The sequence below is a fragment of the Chiloscyllium punctatum genome, chromosome 20 (genome assembly GCF_047496795.1).
Source record: "Chiloscyllium punctatum isolate Juve2018m chromosome 20, sChiPun1.3, whole genome shotgun sequence".
NCBI classification, from domain to species: domain Eukaryota; kingdom Metazoa; phylum Chordata; class Chondrichthyes; order Orectolobiformes; family Hemiscylliidae; genus Chiloscyllium; species Chiloscyllium punctatum.
Window position 1 is genome coordinate 47,008,293 of NC_092758.1, and position 13,918 is coordinate 47,022,210.

General features: G+C 41.7%; 1 protein-coding gene across 4 annotated transcripts in view; it reads left to right on the plus strand.

Moving 5' to 3' along the window:
• dnajc18 (DnaJ (Hsp40) homolog, subfamily C, member 18) overlaps nt 1-13,918 on the plus strand; it is a 40,793-nt gene that overhangs the window by 24,422 nt on the left and 2,453 nt on the right. For all 4 annotated transcript variants that reach the window (XM_072590856.1, XM_072590858.1, XM_072590859.1 and 1 more), the window contains exon 7: nt 2,589-2,761. In XM_072590856.1, the coding sequence (XP_072446957.1) occupies nt 2,589-2,761 (173 nt within the window). The remainder of the gene's footprint in view (nt 1-2,588; nt 2,762-13,918) is intronic.

Sequence of the window (13,918 nt, forward strand, 5' to 3'; positions counted from 1 at the left end):
ATGAATAGGAATGGCTTAGAAGGATTTGGCCAGAATGCTGGCAAATAGGATTAGTTAATTTAGGATATCTGGCCAGCATGGATGTGGGTCTGTTTCCATGTTGTACATTTGGATGCATGTGTGACAAGTTGGTATGTCTCTGGTTTAAAATGGCTTAATGCAGAGAACTGAGTTTTTTGGCAGGCTGCAGACCTGCTAGATCCTTTTCTGGATCGACTAGCTTCTCTCTGTCTTCTCTCCCAATCACATGGTTTTTGACAGGCAGAGGACTCTGGTCATTGAAAATTGGCCACTGTACCTTGCCAATGAGCTTTGCTTAAAAACAACCCCCCAGTTTCAAGTTTGTCTGCATAATTCTGGAATCCGCAACCACAGAGTTTGTAATAGGTATCAAATTGCTTGCTTTCAAAACATCCAGCCGCTCTTTGTAATTCCTTGCTTTTAAATCGATTCTTTCTCATTTTAAGTCACAGTTTAAAAAGCAACAAAAACAGTGTCTTTACACTTGTAAAAATAAATCCCCACTGTCATTGTACCCTTTAAACAATAAAACCAGTTATTGTGACCTGCTTAAAAAAAGTATATAGATATCTTGGTCCTACTGCTAACAATATATTTTCAACACTGGATTGCAAAAGTAGGAAAACCAAAAAAAGGATGACATTGATCTTTGTATTAATTCATACAAGGCCTGGAGTGTTCAATTTAACTTTTATTGGAAGATCTCTGTCAATTACAATTATACACTGAGCTGGAAGATACAATTTAAAATTATTTCAGTCCTGATTAGCTATAAGATCACTCCAGGTATGAAAGTATTTCATCAGTTTTACAGCATTCTTCAAGAAGTTCAAAATACTGATTGCATTCTGAAGTGGTAGTTCATTTGGTCCACATGGTACAGCTAGTGACTGTAGTTAGAGACAAAAAACACTGTAGTTGCTGGAATCCAAGGTAGACGAGCAGGAGACTGGAAGAACACAGTAGGCCAGACAGCATCAGGAGGTGGAGAAGCCAAAGTTTTGGGTGTAACCCTTCTTCAGAACTGGGGATGGGTTTAAGGGGAGCTGCAGATAAAGGTTTTTGGTGGGGGGGCGGGTGCAGGGTGGTAAGGTGGGGATAGGTGAAGACAGGTGGAAGGTACAACCTGGTTGGACAATGAGAGGAATGATTCTGATTGGTGGCTATAAGAAAGGGTCCTTGAAGAATGGAAGGGGGGCTGGGAAGGGAGTCTAGTGATGGGAAGGGATGTTATTTGAAATTGGCGAACTTAATGTTGAGTCCAATTTGCGATCTGATTCGTTGTGACAATGGAGGAGGCCAAGGATGGTCATGTTGGAAAGGGAGTGGGAAGGACTTGTAGTTGACTGTCACATGACTTCTGTCTGACTGAAATTGTTCTTCTGTTCTTTCTGTGCACCTAACCACTAAAGGTCATTTAACCCTTGCTAGTCACTACCCCTGTGCATGATCAGTGGCATCCTGAACTGATTCCCTGCCAATATGGGAACAGCATATGAGCAATCTCAAATTTGCTTTATGGTATGTACCCAATTTGTGATTAGCATCTAATTATATTTTATTCATGGAATGTGGGTGTCATTATCTAGGTCAGTATTTATTGTGAAATATGGCGATGGCCATCTTACTGACATCTTCAACGTGAGCTGAAATTTTTGGATTATAAACATCAGGGCAGCTGTGGCTACTGTGGTGTTAAGACCAAGTCATAACAGCTAAGCTCTCTTTAACACACAGCCCCAGCCTCTTGTTCTCACAAGTCTGTCTCCCCACATCATAGTTCTTGGAGCACGCAACAATTTTTAAGCCTCAAAATGGGGGCACATGGAAAATGGTTTGGGAAATACTGGCATGAAAGATATGTATTGTCACATCCTAATGATTAATATTGTCCCAAATGCTTAATTGATATATCTAAGTATCTGGCAATTAATGTATTTTGATTAAAATTACTGTTATGATTTCATAATAGCTATTACCATGAATAACTTAAAGTTACTTTATTCTCCAAAGAGTAACAGTCACATTACTAGAATCCAATTGTATCACTTTACCTAATCTGTACAGCCCAGGTTGTCTTCAAAGACCATTGCAAGAAACTTATTCCATAAGTTAATTCTATTGTAATGTATGTACATAGCTAAGCCAATTTAAGTAACAAAGCGCTGCCTTTGAATAAAAGCATTTATTATTCCAAAGTATCTTCACATTTTTTAATCTGGGTTTGTTAGTTTGAGCCAAAAAAAGAAAGTTCCTGCATTTGTTTATTTTGACCTAAGGCAATGTGGCACTCCAGTTAACGCATAAACACACGCAAAAAGGTCATCCATGTCGAGATACCAGTCTTATATTGGCCATCATTAAACAGTACCATATTAATACCTTTCTTGTTTGTCTATTGCACGTAACAAAACTACAACTAATTGTTGAAAAAGCCCAATCCTACATTCTTGATTTTGTCATAAACTTGTAGCATAGATGTTTGTTTAATGTGGCTTTTAAAAATAAATTGTGTCGGAGCCATATAATGTCTAACTGTGTAACTGCTTCCTGATTTGATTATCCAGGTCATTGGGCCATATTCTGTCCAGAGAAACTGAACGTTTTAAAGTAGAATATTTTGTTGATAAAAGATTTGAGAAGGACTACCAAGGCATAGCCCTACAAAACATGGAAAATAAAATTGAGAAGGACTATATTGACCACCTTCAAAATAGCTGCCGGAAGGAGAAACAGCAAAGTAAGAACACATTTAACATTTACAAAATGAATATTTTTTGTATTCCCACTTTTGTGATTTTGTTTTCATCCAAAGATAGTCACGCCTTTGGAAATCATTATCTCACTAGTTAATAGCATATGTTTTCTGGATACTCAAAATTAAAACTTATTTGGTTTGGGTGAAAGCATTTAAAAGTATAATTTTGTATTAATTTATACTAGGTTTTTTGGGATATTTTCAGATTAGAACAGTGTATTACTGAACTCAACCATGTGAGGGAGCTCAATTACTGTTGGTTACATAACAGGACCACAGTCTATGGGTTTCAGCCTTTTGAAGTGCCATTGGTGTCATGACTAGATCTGCTGGTTGTGATATACACATTCTTGACTAATAATTTCTCCACATCAGTTAACCTCTTTTCTACTGTGGTGCAGAGTGTCTATGCCATGGCAAAAATGTTGGAAGAGCGGTTTCACACACAGGCTGCCTTGCTGATCATTTGAGTGGCCTTAATCTCTCCCTCGTTATCCTCTTGTCCTTAATGTATTTATAGAATCATTTTGGATTCTCTTTAACCCTATTTGTCAAAGCTACCTCATGCCCCATTTTTGCCCTCTTGATTTACCTTTTAAATATGTTTCTTCTGCCTGTATATTCTTCTAAGGATTCATTTGATTGCTGAAGTCAATACCTGACAAATGCTTCCTTCTTTGTCTTGTCCAAAGCCTTAGTTTATCTAGTCATCCAGCATTCCTTCCACCATAGGTCTTGCCTTTCACCCTAACAGGAGTATACTGTCTCTGGACTCTCATTATCTCATTTTTGAAAGCTTCCCATTTTCCAGCCTTTATCTGCGAACATCTGCCCCGAACCAACTTTTGAAAGTTCTTGCCTATTACCATCAAAATTGGCCTTCCTCCAATTTTGAATTTCAACTTTTAGATCTGGTCTATCCTTTTTCCATCACTATCTTAAAACTAATAAAATTTTGGTTGCTGAACCCAAAGTGCTCCCCCTCTGACACCTCAGTCACTTGCCCTGCCTTATTTCCCAAGAATAGGTCAAGTTTTGCACCTTGTCTAGTAAGTACATCCACAAATTTTCTTGTACACACGTGACAAATTCCTGTCCATCTAAACCCTTAACATAGACTGGGACTGCCATAGTGTTTGGAAAGTTAAATTCCCCTACCACCCTATTCTTACAGATTACTGAGACCTCCTGACAAATTTGTTTCTCAATTTCCCGCTGACTATTAGGCAGTCAGTAGTACAATTATAATAAGGTGATCATCCCTTTCTTTCTCAGTTCCATCCAAATAACTTCCCTGGATGTATTCCTAGGCGTATCCTCCCTAAGTACAGCTAAGTAATGTTCTCTTATCAAAAATGCCACTCCCCCCTCCTCTCTTGCCCCCCTTTCTATCCTTCTTATAGCATTTGTATCCTGGAACATTAAGCTGCCAGTCGTGTCCATCCCTGATCCATGTTTCTGTAATTGCTATGCTATCCCAGTCCCACATTCCTAACCATGCTGTGTTCATCTGCCTTCCCTGTTAGGCATATTGCACTGAAATAAATGCAGTTTAATTTATCAGTCCGACCTCATTCTCTTTGTTCCTACATGCCCTAACTGTTTGTTTGACTCATTCCTTTTCCCTAATGTGCCAGTCTTGGATTGATCTCTTTCCTCACTATCCCCCTGGGTCCCACACTCCCCCATACTAGTTTAAATCCTCCCAAGCAGCTCTAGCAAATCTCTCTGCCACTACATCTGTCCCTTTCCAATTCAGGGGCAATTGGTCTTTCTTGTACAGGTCCCTTCTGGGTTAGAAGAGATTCCAGTGATCCAAAAATGTGAACCCTTCTCCCATGCACCAGCTCCTCAACCACTCATTAATTTGCTCTATCCTTCTATTCTTACCCACGCTAGCTCGTAGCACAGGGAGGAGTTCAGATATTACGACCCTCGAAGACCTCCTTTTTAAATTCCTGCCTAAGTTTCTATGTTCTCCCCTCAGAATCTCATTCTTGTTCCTTCCTGTGTCATTAGATCCAATGTGTACAACAACCTCCTGCTGATCCCTCTCCCCTTTGAGAATATTCTGCATCCTCTCCAAGATGTCCTTGATCCTGGCACCAGGGAGGCAACGCACCATTCTGGTTTCTTGCTTCCGGCCATAGAAACATCTGTCTGAGACTCTGACGAGAGAGTCCTCTATCACAATGATTGCTTGGAACCTGACGTACCCCTCATTGCGTTAGAACCATTCTTGGTACCAGAAGCTTGGTTGTTTGTGCTACGTTCCCCAGAGATTCCATCAGCCCCAACATTTTCTAGCACAGCATACTTGTTTGAGATGGGGATAGCCACAGAAGACTCCTACACTACCTGCCTCCCTCTCCCACCGTGGGCGGCACAGTGGTTAGCACTGCTGCCTCACAGCGCCAGAGACCCGGGTTCAATTCCCGCCTCAGGCGACTGACTGTGTGGAGTTTGCACGTTGTCTGCGTGGGTTTCCTCCGGGTGCTCCGGTTTCCTCCCACAGTCCAAAGATGTGCAGGTCAGGTGAATTGGCCATGCTAAATTGCCCATAGTGTTAGGTAAGGGGGTAGATATAGGGGTATGGGTGGGTTGCGCTTTGGCGGGGCGGTGTGGACTTGTTGGGCGAAGGGCCTGTTTCCACACTGTAAGTAATCTAATCTAATCTAATCTACCTTTCCTGGAAGTAACCCATCTACCTGACTGTGTATCTGTTGTTTTTCTCCCTTCCTATAATTGTCATCCATCACACTCCCGGCTCCTGTAAATTTCTTATTGTCTCTAACTGCCACTCCAACTAATCCACACAATCTGATAGGATTCGCAACAAAACACCATTGTTGTAGGCATATTCATCAATAACATGGAAACTCTTCCCTAATCTCCCACATCTGACAGGAAGAGTGCATCACTCTCGTAGAATCCATTTTTGCTCTTTAACAGTCTATAGACCCAGAAAATAGTTTCACCTTATTGCTCTAAAAAACACTGCTCCAAGCTAACATAGGTCCTATGTTTTATGTGTTTAAAACTTAATCAAGAGAGAGATCTCAATAAAATATACTATAAAAAAAACCCACTCTACTTACTATTGCAGGTCAGAGATGGGGGTGATAGTGAATGAGTATTTATTTTGTGTCATTGTTTACTGTAGAGAGTAAATGAAAGATATAAAATTTGGGGAAATTCATGGTGACATCTTGAAAACTGTCCATATTACAGAGAGGGTGGTGGTTGGATGTCTTGAAACACATAAAGGTGGATAAATCCCCAGGACCTGATCAAGTGTGCCTTAGAACTCTGTGGGAAGCTACGGAAGTGATTGTTGGGCCCCTTGCTGAGATATTTGTATCATCAATAGTCATAGGTGAGGTGCTGGAAGACGGGAGGTTCGCTAATGTGGTGCCACTATTTAAGAACGGTGGTGAGGAACAGCCAGGGAACTAAAGATTGGTGAGCCTGACATCGGTGGTGGGCAAATTATTGGAGGGAATCTTGAGGAACAGGACACATTTGGAAAGGCAAGGACTGATTAGAGTTTGTGTGTGGGTGATCATGTCTCACTAACTTGATTGAGTTTTTTTTTGAAGAATTAACAAAGTGGATTGAGGGCAGAGCGGTGGATTTGATCTATATGGACTTCAGTAAGGCGTTTGACAAGGCTCCCCATGGGAGACTGGTTAGCAAGGTTAGATCTCATGGAATACAGGGAGAACTAGCCATTTGGATACAGAACTGGCTCAAAGGTAGAAGAAAGAGGGTGGTGGCGGAGGGTTGCTTTTCAGACTGGAGGCCTGTGACCAGTGGTGTGCAACAAAGTTTAGTGCTGGGTCCAGTGCTTTTTGTCATTTATGTAAATGATTTGGATGTAAATGGAGGTATGCTTAGTAAGTTTGCAGATGACACCAAAATTGGAGGTGTAGTGGACAGTGAAGAAGGTTACCTCACATTACAACAGGATCTTGATCAAATGGGCCAATGGGCTGAGAAGTGACAGATGGAGTTTAATTTAGATAAATGTGAGGTGCTGCATTGTTGGAAAGCAAATCTTAGCAGGACTTCTACACTTAATCCTAGGTCCTAGGAGTGTTGCTGAACAAAGGGACCTTGGAGTGCAGGTTTATAACTCCTTGAAAGTGGAGTTGCAGGTAGATAGGATAGTGAAGAAGGCATTTGGTATGCTTTCCTTTATTGGTCAGAATATTGAGTACAGGAGTTGGGAGGTCATGTTGCGGCTGTACAGGACATCGGTTAGGCCACTGTTGGAATATTGCATGCAATTCTGTTCTCCTTCCTTTCGGAGAGATGTTGTGAAACTTGAAAGGGTTCAGAAAAGATTTACAAGGATGTTGCCAGGGTTGGAGGATTTGAGCTATTGGGAGAGGCTGAACAGGCTGGGGCTGTTTTTCCTGGAACGTCGGAGGCTGAGGGGTGACCTTATGGAGGTTTACAAAATTGAGGGGCATGGATAGGATAAATAGACAATCTTTTCCCTGGGATGGGGGAGTCTAGAACTAGAGGACATAGATTTAGGGTGAGAAGAAAAAGATATAAAAGAGACCTAAGGGATAACTTTTTCACACAGAGGGTGCTACGTGTATGGAATGAGCTGCCAGTGGAAGTGGTGGAGGCTAGTACAATTGCAACATTTAAGGGGCGTTTGGATGGGTATATGCATAGGAAGGCTTTGGAGGAATATGGGCCAGTTGCTGGCAGGTGGGACTAGATTGGGTTGGGATATCTGGTCTGCTTGGACGGGCTGGACTGAAGGGTCTATTTCCATGCTGTACATTTCTATGACTCTAGATAAATGCGATATGCTGCATTTTGGAAAAGCAAATCAAGGCAGACTTTTAAACTTAGTGTTAAGGTCCTGGGGAATGTTGCTAAACAAGGAGACCTTGGAGTGCAGGTTCATAGCTCCTTTGAAAGTGGAGTCCCAGGTAGATAGGATAGTAAAGAAGGTCTTTGGTATATTTTCCTTTATTGGTTAGAGCATTGAGTTGGGAGGTCATGTTACGGCTGTACAGGACATTGGTTAGGCCATTTTTGGAATATTGTGTGCATTTCTGGTCTCCCTCCTAGAGGAAGCATGTTGTGAAACTTGAAAGGATTCAGAAAAGATTTACAAGGATATTGCCAAGGTTGGAGAGTTGAGTTCTGGGGAGAGGCTGAATAGGCTGGGGTTGTTTCTCTTGGAGCATTGGAGGCTGAGGGATGACCTTAGAAGTTGATAAAATTGTGAGGTGTGTGGATAGGGTAAATAGACAAGGCCTTTTCCCTGGGGGTGGTGGAGTCCAGAACTAGAGGGCAATGGTTTCGGGTGAGATGGGAAACATTTAAAAGGGACCTGAGGGACAACTTTTTCATGCAAAGGGTGGTGCGTGCATGGAATGAGCTGCCAGAGAAAGTGGTGGAGACTAGTACAATTACAACATTTAAAAGACATCTGGATTGGTATATGAATAGTAAGGGGTTAGAGGGGTATGGGCTAAGTGCTGGCAAATTGGATTAAATTGGGTTGGGATATCTGGTCAGCATGGGTGAGTTGGACCAAAGGGTCTGTTTCTGTGCTGTACATCTGACTCTTAAGTCAAAAATCCCATATCTCACTCCTAACCTGGCAACTCCCATTCTCACAGGGTAGGATTGAGGGCAGTGTTTTGGTTAAGTGTAAGTTCTGGTAGCTGGCTATTTCCAATGATTCAATAACATTTTAGATTTTGTGCTTCCTGAAGTATGAAACCCTGAGTGAAAATCAAATGTGTTAAGACCCAAAACAGACATTGCTGGAAAATCTCATGAGGTCTGGCAGCACCTGTGGAAAGAAATCAATTACCATTTTGGGTCAAGCACCCCTTCCTCAGAACTGATGGTAGCTAGGAAAATGTCAGTGTATATGTAGAAGATGGTTGGGGGGGTGGTGGTGATGGGACGATGGGGCGAGGAATTAATGATAGGTGGGGATAATGCCTGAAGAGAGAGGAGAACAGTTCAGCAGACAAAGGAGGGGATGACAACCTGGCTGGGAGGGTGAATAACTGTTAATGGGGACTGTTAGTGGTTGTGTTTAATAGCCGATTAGTTGTTAACAAGGTCTGATATGTGGGGCTGGATGGTGTGTTGAAGTGGTAGGCAACTGGAAGCTTTGAGCCTGTCTTGCGGTCAGAACGTAAGTGTTGGTAGGTATTGGTCTCTGTCAGTAGTGTTTGCTTTTTCAACGTATTGTGTTCTGTTTAGGATGACAGTCATGCGCCCTTTGTCTGCCGGTTGGATTACGCTATTTTTGTCTTTTGAGTCCGTCCAGGGCTTTCCTTTCCAGTGTGTTGAGGGTGTTCCCTTCTTTCTTTCTGCTTAGTGTTGGTGCTGCTGTCTCTCTGACTGCCTGCTAGATTTTTTCCGTAAGTCTGTAACTCTAGCTACCCTGCCATACATTAAGGATATATCAGAGATGACAGCCAGACTACTCTGGCCCCCAGGCATCATGGTAGCCCACAAACCTACCACTACACAAACAGCTCCTGATGAATTTAAAGGATACCATACCAATAACAAGCAGAACGAACATCATATACAAAATACCCTGCAAGGACTGCAACAACATTACATTGGACAGACTGGCGGGAAACTAGCCAACAGGATACATGAGCACCAACTAGCCAACCAACATACATGACCAACTATCACTGGTATCCATACAGACTAAGATGGACACAAGTTCAACTAGGATAAGACATCCATCCTGGGACAGGCTAAACAAAGACACCGCATGGGAGTTCCTAGAGGCCTGGCATCCAAACCTGAACTCTATTAACAAATCTATCGATTTTGATCCCATCAACCTCAGAAAGAGCCTGAAGTGATATCTCCCATCACAACAGACCAAGATAGATAAATAGCAAGCAGGTCAGAACACCAGTGCTTCATCGGAGGCTCACTGATGTTACCTAGAATGATGACAAAATGTCTGAGAACAAATCTACCAGCTCGGTGAGCAAACTTACTACCTGAACCTCAACCTGAGCTACAAACCTTTTCGAAACTTACAGGAGGGTACATGTGTTTAGGAAGGTACGGTTGGCACTGATTTGAAATAGGTGGGTACAGGAGATGTCAAGATCATGGGAAATTGATAGGGCATATGGTGACATTGACATATGGTAACTGTTGAGATGGACAGGGACATGGCTTCTTGTGGGTGGTTTGATATAATAGGGTTATATAGGGCGTGAGGTAGTATAGTTTGGCATGGATGGGACAGAGAGAGTGAGGGGTGAGAACAGGAGTTGTTTTATGTTTTAATCTTTATTTTAAGATTTTGAATACTGCTAGAATCTCCAGGCAGGCTTTTTGTCCAGTCTGCCTTAAGTCACCTAGTCAGATTTCCAACTTATCCAGCCCCTGGCTTGAAATGGGAAGTGTAAGTGACCCATTTTTTTTAAATGTAGAGGTTGCAGAGCTAGAATTTCTTCTGCTTTTGTGCACTTGACCGAGGAACAAAATCTGTGTCTTAATTTATCCCTGAAATAGCCGAGAAATCTGTTTGGTTGGACCGAAACATGACAGAAAAGTCCAAATGTAAAAAAAGCTGGAAGGTGTTCCTGGTGTGGACTGAGGCAGTAGAAGTGACAATTGTACTGATCAGTCAAACCAGGGGAGTCTCCCATATTAACTCTGTGGGCATTTACCAAAACTGGAAGAGCAACATCCAAACAGAGGCATGATTCAGTAAATATGACTTTCTGGCAAAGTCCCAGAGACCTTCCTCACTATTCCAGGGTATGGCCATGGACAAATCCAGCAGAGGTGACAGCACAAAGTATAGAGTTTGAAGGGCTTTGCCCTGGGCATCCTGAATATTGACTCCAGACCTGAAGAAGTCTCATGGTTTTAGGTGAAACATATGCAGGCTGATTACCACCTACTGCCTTCCATCAAGTGATGAATTCCTCCATGCTGGCCACTACTTGAAAGATGTACAGAGCTTAGCAAGGGCACTATGTACTCTGGATGACAGACCTCTGTGTCCATCCCAAGAGTGAGTTGGTAGCATCACAACTAGCATAGCTTGTTGAGTCCTGAAGGACATACCTGCCATACTAGATTTTGCCGTAAGTGACAACCACCAAAAGGGGGGGTAAAAAGAAACGCAAACTTGCCTTAACAAACTAGCCTGTTGCAAATGTATTTGCCTTTGAAGTACTCGAAGGATTGACCATCACACTGTCCTGTGGAGACAAGGCCAACTTTCACACTAAGGCTGTGTTGTGTGACACTACCAGTGTCCTAATTGGAATTTTTATAACAGACATTGTGGCTCAAAACTGAAATTCATGAACAATGTGGGTTATCAGGAACTGAGTTATATTCAACCACAATCTGTAACCTCATATATCCTGGCATCTCCCTTCCACAACAATTGGCATGAAACAATTGATCAACCCTGAATCAGTGAGCCTGCCAGGAGACAGGCATATTTAATAGCTAAAGTAGTATGCGGAGTTATCCCATAACAACTGATTAGATCTATGGTGTCCAGTTTTGTTGCTTCTGCAAGTGTCTTAATGCTGATTCACAATTAATCTAAGGAGGAATCTCTACGAACATCTTCAATGATGGAGAAATCCAGCATATCAATGCAAAAGATCAGGTTAAAACATTTGCAGCCATCTTCTGATAGATTTCTCCACTCAACAAATCTATCTGCGCCTTCACCAGCATCACAGATTTCCGTCTTCAGTTAATACATTTCACTCAGTGATTATTGAGAAATGTCTGAAGAATCCTGATACCTGCCAACATACAAATTGTATTACTGAAGAATGTGTTACACAATTAGTCATACCTTTCCCTATCTGTTTTACTACAGCTACAAGATTGGCATACACTGATGACATGAAATGTTGCACAGAAATGAGTGACATGGTGACTCAGTAGTTAGCACTGCTGCCTCAAACCTGGGTTTGATTCCTGGCTCGGGCAACTGTGCAAATTCCACACAGACATTCTCCCCGTGTCTGCGTGGGTTTCCTCCAGGTGCTCCGGTTTCCTCCAGGTGCTCCAGTTTCCTCCCACAATCCAAAAATGTGCAGGCCAGGTGAATTGGCCGTGCTAAATTGCCTATAGTGTTAGTTGCATTAGTCAGGGGTAAGTAGAGGACAGGGGAATGGGTTTGGGTGGGTTACTCTTTGGAGGGTCGGTGTGGACTTGTTGGGCTAAAGGGCCTGTTTCCATACTATAGGGAGTCTTAAAAAAAAAATCATCCACATAAAGAAGGACAAATCCAATCCAGTTGATTTCCAACCCATTAGTCTCTTCTTGATTATCAATAAGGTGATGGAAGGTGTCGTTGACGATGCGATCATGCACACCAATAGTTGGCTCACTGATACTCCGTTTGAACTTCTCCAAGGCCACTCAGATCCTGACCTTGTTACACCCTTGCTACAAATGTGGATAAAAGAGCTAAAGTCAAGAACTGAGGTGAGACTGCTGCTCTTGACATCAGACCACTGTTTAACCAAGTGCACTAAAGAAATGTCGCAAAATTGAAGTAATTGGGATTCAGAAATAAAGCTCTCCATTAGTTGCTGTCATACCTAACGCAATGGAACATGATCATGATTATTGAAGACAAATCTTCCCAGCCTGAAGACCATATAGTGTACCTCCTCTGTGAAGATTGATATGATTAGGCAAGAAGGACTGAGTCGGGTCCCATTTTTGAACTCCCCAGTTGGTCAAAAGGTTTAAATTATTTTAAGTATGAGGCTTTGCCTCTCAATTAATAAAATATAAGTTGAGAGCCAAGCACAAGCATGTAGCCTTTGGGCAATTGGAGATGGAAGCTGACGTGAAGATTCTCATTAGTGTAATTCCACTTAGAGAGAACCTTTTCATGCCTCCAGTGGTGATATGGGGCTGAGGTTTCTGGTTGCTTTCGTTGCTTTGGGGTGTGGAAAAAGTAATTTTAGTTCAGGTTTACTTTTGGTAAACCTACACTGGGTCAGGTTTTCTGTGTTTTTGGTTTCTCTTTTAAAATTATCTCAGTCCAAGAGTATCCCAGGTATTAGAACAGACAATAGGATCCAAGGTTATTCGTCAAAATTGTGATAAAATAACAATATTGTGACGTGTTCTTGGCCAAACCATCTTCATCTGCTTCATGAATGACCTTCACTCCATCATAAGGTCAAAAGTAGCTATGTTCATGCAAGGAAAAACAGTCCACTTGATCATCCGCTCTCATCCTTCTCTACTGTCTTAAACATTCACTTCCTCCACTATTACTGCACTGTTATGGCAAAAAATGTTTGCTATATACAAGAAATACTGGCAACTTGTCAAGGGTTCTGATGACCTCTGCCACCCAGAAGGACAATGACTGCATGTTAATTGAATACCTCTACCATTGATGCTCATGTCCCATGAAATCACTTTTTTAAAAAAAAGTGGTACTTGAACTATATTTAGTATCATTTGTACTTCCTTTTCCTACTAAAGCTTACTGTTGTGCAGTAAGCCTTAGGCAACATTCAGTTGGCTTTGCAATGGTAATAGAAAATATTTTTGCCATACAAATTCCTGGTACTGACCACCTCCAACCAAAGTAAATGTAACCATCTTTCCTTGATGTTAAATAGCTTTCCCTTCACTGAATCCTCCACCATCATCAGCCTGGGAGTTACCATTGGCTAGAAATGTAACTAAGCCAATGATATGAATAATGTTTCTATAAGTTTTCTAACCTCTACATGTTAGAGGTTAAGAGTTCTGCAGACTGAATACCTCTGGTCATCAAAGCTTGATCAACCATGTGTAAGGCTCTAATAGGGATTTGATGGCATATATGACATTGAAAAAAAAATCCAACACCATCCAATACTATCCAGTAACTTTTGATCAGCACCTCACCTACCTATTTAAATATTGATTCTGCTTTCACTAAGTCATTAAGAGGCCATATAGGATACTTGCCTGTATTAGCCAAGGCATTGAATTGAAGAGCAGAGATGTTACGTTGGAATTGTATAAAATGTTGGTTACTCCATAACTAGATTATTGTGTGCAATTTTGGAATTCTTATTACAAAAAGGATGTGATTGCACTGAAAAGGGAGCAGAATGTTGC